Raw genomic sequence first — 6,054 nt, 5'->3', positions numbered from 1 at the left:
AGTTTCTGCAGTTTTAAAGTCTAGTAGCTTGAAAATTCAACTGTAGTGTAATATGTATTAACATTAAGTATCTGTACAAAAGATGTGCATAGGACACAAAGGTTCAAATGAGATTGCTTTAAAAAAACAAAAATAATAGAAATGACAACAAAATCTAACATAATCAAAATTAAGAAATGTAAGAGGTACTATTTTATATATAAAGTAGTAACTCAAGCACTACCTGCCTTATGTACATTGAAAAACTATCACTTGAATTTTTTTTTAAATACCTAAAAACACAAGTCAGTAGATGTGCATTAAATGTATATCTGAACATATTTATAATGAAAAGGTTGACAAATATTGCTCTCATGTTGTGGTTAATACCAGTGGGTACCATCAGCAGTACAGTCTTGGAATTTTATTCCTCATGAAGGAAATCAAAATCTACAATGAAGTTGGTAATTCTAATGGGTCAGGATGTAGCATAAGTTAAGAATCCCAGTTAAGTTTCTGAGTTTCCTTCACCATTTTCATGAGGCTGAAGCTGTTCCCTTTCCTGTTCTTCCTGAGGTGGCCGAACACGTTTAAAAAAGCCCATCTGTCAGTCAAATGAAAATCACCATTACTGCCACATCAGTGAAAAATACTAAAACTTTTCTGACTACAATATTATTAACAAAATAGGTACAATTTTTTTCCTTCAAATAATATGTAATACTCAGCATGCATCATTATTAAGGTCCCTTTCACTTCCATTAGTCCTTTTCTCCTCCCTCCCTAAGTCCACTACTTACCCGGTACATTACAAATACCAAAACAGCCAGCAACAGCAATCCTGCTAGAACCGCTAAAATGATCACCCACACAGGCACAGGCATGGGTGCTGGCTGAATGCCCCAGGTGACATTAGTGGTAACCTGTGGGAAGGGAAGGTTTTTGAGTTTTAAAAATAACTCACTGAGAACAAAATGTAGTATATACAGATGCTGATTTATAATATCATGGACCTAAAACCTATATAATGGTATAAATGAATGGCACTTCAATAAAAAAACTTGCAAAAGTACAAATGTTATAAGTTTACCCAAATAATTACTCAAAAGTTTAATTATGAGTCTATTTTTCACTTATTTAATTTTGTGAAGTTTTCATGTGTGCATGTGTTTTTGTGTGGTGGTTTCTGGGTAACTTTGTCAGATTGAGGATCAGGAGCAGTGCACCACCTCCTTGGCCTCCAGGCTCCCCATTTCTATCTCTAGTGAATGTGGTGTTCATTCTCAGTCCATTCATTTGGATTACTTGACCACTTTCTCCTTACATGCACCTTCTTACATTAAACCCTGACCTGCCTACTTCAAAAAAGTAAAACAAAACAAAACAAAAATATTCATTCAACAAATATTTGAATGCCTATTTATATTTTACTTTAGTGGTCTTCACATTGTTTTCTTCTTGTGTATGAAATTTATGATTATAACTTTGATATTGACAGCATGTACACATACACATATACACACAAATTCCCAACATTGGGCTAACTTCTGATTGCTTCTGAAATGATTTTTAAATAATCTAATCCAATTCAGGACTCTGTAGTCCCATTTAATCCTCAAATTAAAGATCTTTAAAATACCTTCACTTGTTACATTTAATTTTCAACTATATAACTTTGTGGGGAGAAACTTCCCTCTATGGGGACCTCCCTGCTGGCCTAAGGGTTAAGTCTCAGTGCTATCACCTCCACAACCTGAATTCCCAGGCAACTAACCCACATGGCGCAGCAGACCTCTCTGGTCTCTTCCCCTGCTCCCCTCAGCAGTGTATTTAAATAGATCTGCCAGTTCTGTTCCCCACTCTGTCTGGTGAGTCCTCTCACCACCCCCCTCCACCCCTGGACTGCACCCCAGTTTTTTCACACAAAAATAAATAAAAATCTTTAAGAAAAAAAAAAAGAAATTTCCCTCTATGAAATTTAGTAATATGCTAAGAATTTCTTAGACAGGACAAGATGCTAAAGGAAAAGGTCTACCTTTGATAATTCAGGGAAGGAGGGTAAAACAATATTAAAGTAGGTTATAAGTCTATCAAATAACTTAATTACTTTAAGTTGTCAAAATATTTAAACGGCCATCATTTAAATAAAATAAAAATACTCACGGCATTGAACTAAGTGCTTTTTTTAGAGGTTTTTTTTTTAAAGGCTTATTTATTTATACAAGAACTGGGGTACAGGCCAGATGTGCGGGAGGGTGAGAGGATTCACCAGAGACAGGCTGGGGAACAGAACAGGCAGACTGATGAAATATACTGCTGAGGGGAGGAGCGGGCGAGACAGGAGAGGTCTGCTTCACCATGTGGGTTGCTACCTGGCCAGCCAGGATCGAACCCGTGCTGCAGAGGCTGCGGACAGCCTCACAGTGCTGCGCTCAACCACCTGCGCCACCAAGGAGGCCCTGAGCTGAGTGCTTTTATTCAATTTCCCCAAATCAGTATCTTACCAATGTGGAGTTGAAGATATCCTCAATTGGAAGGTTCTTATAAGGAAATTCTATGACATTAAATGAAGCAGATGACTTCAGAGAATATGAATGATTCTGGTTTTCCTTCTATATGGAAATAATAATGAAGTTACTTCCTAGATATTAGGCAATTTCTTATATCTTTGAAAAACTGAGTAAGTTTGCTTCTGTCCACTTACATTCATAAAGGTCTCAGTCCACAGTAGAGACTTTACATACAGGATTGCACTCTTTCCTCTGTCTAATCGCCCAACCTGGCAGGCAATCTTCAAACACTCAGCAATTCCACAACCCTGCCAACAAATTAATTACATACAAGGAAATGTTATTCTACTCTCTCTCTTAAACATTTGAAAATTAGACATTTTGGTCATTTCATCTGAAAGTCAAAGATTTGACCCAGGTTCTTCTGACTTACAAGAATATGTTTGACATGAACAGGCTAGTAGTTGAGTCTGTTATGAAGGAGTTGGTTTTAACATGATGCTATAGAAGGATCTATAATTATAAGATATATAATATCAGAAGATTTGTCTTTATAGCTAAAATTTGGCATTCTTTAGGCAAATGCAGGGTGTAGTGATTTTAGTCAGATATGAAAACCAGATCACAAGATCCCTGTGGGGAAAAAAAGTAACAAGTAAATCCGTAATAGTGCTTCCATGTCAGACTTGTAAATGTCAAATGGTAAGCTGATGGTCTCTCCACAGTCAGAGATTTTTTTATCAATAACTTGAAGGTAGGTAGCCTGAAGGTAGGACAAATATTCACCACCTTCTATGTGTTGGTTAAACTGCATTAGATATGTCACCTTCATACAACTCATCATAATTCTAGCCTTTAAGTGCTAGAAATATGCTTGGGGCTGTCTGTTTGATGAAAAGTAAGATGTGCAAAATTGGAAGAGCAGAGTAAGGAGAGGAGATGAAACTAGTCAGAAAGGTAGAAGGGCCTAGACTGCGTTGGGCTTAAAACTATGCAGGCTTGGCTTTCTCTCTGAGTTAAATATGAAAGCACTGAAGTGACATGACCTTATCTTTATTTAAAAGGAAAACAGTGATTCCTGTGTAGCAAACAAACAAAAAAATTTTGGGCAAAAGGGCAGAAGTATGAAATTCAACTAGAGGTTTGGCAATTGTCTGAAAGACAGGAAGGTTCCTGGGTTAGGTCTGGCAATGGTAGAGCCACTGAGAAGGGGCCAGATTCTAGGTATTTTGACAGTACATATTGCTAGAGTTTGCTGATAAAATAGAATGAGAGGCTTAAAAGGAAAAGAGAAGTCAAGCACATGTCCAGGTTTTAGACATAATGGAGTTTATATTTGCTAAAATGTAGCACATAATAGAAAGATAAGACTTGGGAAAACTGAAGGGTGTGTTGTTAAAACTAAGTTTAAGATTCCTATTAAGTAATTAAGAGGGATTCTAGTAAGTAACTGGAGTCTGGAGTTAATAAAGAGGATCAGGTAGGAAATAAACCAAAGTCATTCATATAGAGGTGAGATTTATAGCCATGAAAGTGATAAGATTATCTAGTGTAGCACTGTCCCACAGAACTCTCTATGATCATGGAAATCATCAGTATGGAGATAACTGCACTTCTGGTACAGTAATCATTAGCCACGAGTGGCTACTAACCAGTGAAATGTGGCTGGTGCCTACAGGATTGGACAGCACAGATCTAATGGAGGAATATAGGTAGAAGAGATAAGAAATCAGATTATCTTAGTCCTGGAATACTCTATAGAGTTTAAAGGTCTGGAAATGGAGATTAAAAGTTGCCATAGTTGTGATGGGTAGAGAACCAAAGGAAAGTGGTGTCTGGAATGAGAATTTTCACAAAGAAGGAAATGATTAACTGCCAAAATGCCAAGTGAGCAGTTTAATTGGATGAGAATTAAGAAGGACCATGGGATTTGGTGATCTAAAGTAACTGGTGATCACTAATGAATATAAAAATTATACCAAGTTTGGGGGGGCGGAGCAACATGGCGGCGAGGAGAAGCTGCCAGTAAGATCTCCCATTAAAAAAAGTTAATAGGGAGGAAAAGCGGCAGGTCCCAGTGAGAACTGGGACACGGAAGATAAACGGGTGACTCCAGCAAACTGCCCGAAGAAGAAAGTGGCCATAAAAGAGGACTAGAAGGGAGGGAAGCGCAGAACCCTGCTCCCCTCCCCCGCCCACAGAGGCGGCACTCTCCGACCGGCAGAGAGGAGGGAAACGACAAACCAAAACGGCCAACACGAACAAAGGACGCAGCAAGCGGGACTGTGAGTGGAAAGGAACTATTGCAGCCACCACACCCCGTGAACGGGAGCTGAGGCGAACCCTGCAGGATTCGCCACGGCGGGGAGCAAACGGCTCCAGGCGCCATTAGAGAAGAACAAAGACCCCGGGAGACACGCACACAGCCCTGGCTGCCGGTAAGCTTGCGCGGAAAAGGGCGCGCTCGGCGCACTTGAAAAGCAAGTGCAGACTGGGATAGCAGCTGCCCAGGTCCCCGCGCCTGCGACCTAGGCTTGGGAGACGACCTAGGCTTGCGGGGAGACACGCGGAGGTCCTCACTGAGGTGAAGGTCCCTCCCTGAGTAAGCAGGAACCAGGCGCCCAGGCACGGGAGCAGTGCAAAAGGCGCCATTCCCGCGCCACTGAACTGGGCTACAGCCCGCGTCCTGGAACTGAGGGCTTTGGAACTGAGACCCGGGGCACGAAATTAGGGGCGTGGGTTCCCCACGACGGTGGGGCACAAGGCAGACACAGCACCCCAAAGCCGTTGAGGTGTACCATACCATCCCCGCTCTGCTCCCTGTCCCACGGGGTGGAAAATCAGCTCCCCAAGGGTTCTAGGAGAGATCTCTGGCGCCACCTAGCGACTTGAAGCCAGCACAGGCTCCTGAAGGAGCTAGTGGCCAGCTGGGGAGTTAGCCCACACCCAGCCCCTTCCGAACAAGTAGTCTGAGCCCACAGGGAGAGCGAGCACCCACAGCCAGGGCAGACCAGGCACGTAGAAGAGTGTGCCTGACACTGGACGCGCAGGGAGTGTGTCCCACATCACCATTTTAGAACAGGGACATTTCTTCAGTAAAGACTACCTGCAGAAGGCTTCCTCAGGAGCCAGAGGTGAGCGGGGGTAAGTTCACCCACGACAGACCCCCTCTGGCCTGCAGTCCAAGCCCAGAAGGGGAGCAGGAACCTACCGCTGGGGCAGACCAGGCGCACAGGGGAGTGTGTCCCCACATCGACATTTTAGGACAGGGACCTTTCTCCAATAAAGACTGCTTGAAACTGACAGATGACTCCTGGAGGAACCAGAGGGGAGCAGAGAAGCTCACCCAAGATGCCGGCCAGTCCCAACAACACAGTGTCCCAACGCATACGGCAACTTAGAAAACAGACAGTAGGGAGGAGAAGAACCACACGCAACCTAGCAACTCTCCAGAGAAAAAGCACACCACAAAAAGAAAACCAGCCCCCAGATTGCAACGACAGTAACTTGGAAGAACTTCTGAGCCTTCCAGAAAGAGAATTTAAAATTGCCGTGATTAAAAAAC

The 6,054-nt window shown here is 42.4% G+C and overlaps 1 protein-coding gene across 2 annotated transcripts in view; it reads right to left on the bottom strand.

The window, feature by feature from the left end:
• Positions 1-487: 487 nt before the first annotated feature.
• The window catches only part of ITGAV (integrin subunit alpha V), a gene marked incomplete at both ends in the record, with an annotated part of 90,720 nt that continues 85,153 nt past the window's right edge, over positions 488-6,054 (bottom strand). For both annotated transcript variants that reach the window (XM_084228729.1, XM_084228730.1), the window contains 4 exons: positions 488-583; positions 780-902; positions 2,484-2,591; positions 2,684-2,797. In XM_084228729.1, the coding sequence (XP_084084855.1) occupies positions 488-583; positions 780-902; positions 2,484-2,591; positions 2,684-2,797 (441 nt within the window). The remainder of the gene's footprint in view (positions 584-779; positions 903-2,483; positions 2,592-2,683; positions 2,798-6,054) is intronic.

Source organism: Talpa europaea (assembly GCF_964194135.1).
Source record: "Talpa europaea genome assembly, chromosome: 1".
Classification (NCBI taxonomy): Eukaryota; Metazoa; Chordata; class Mammalia; order Eulipotyphla; family Talpidae; genus Talpa; species Talpa europaea.
Note: the sequence above shows the minus strand (reverse complement) of the source record. Positions and strands in the feature narration are given on the sequence as shown.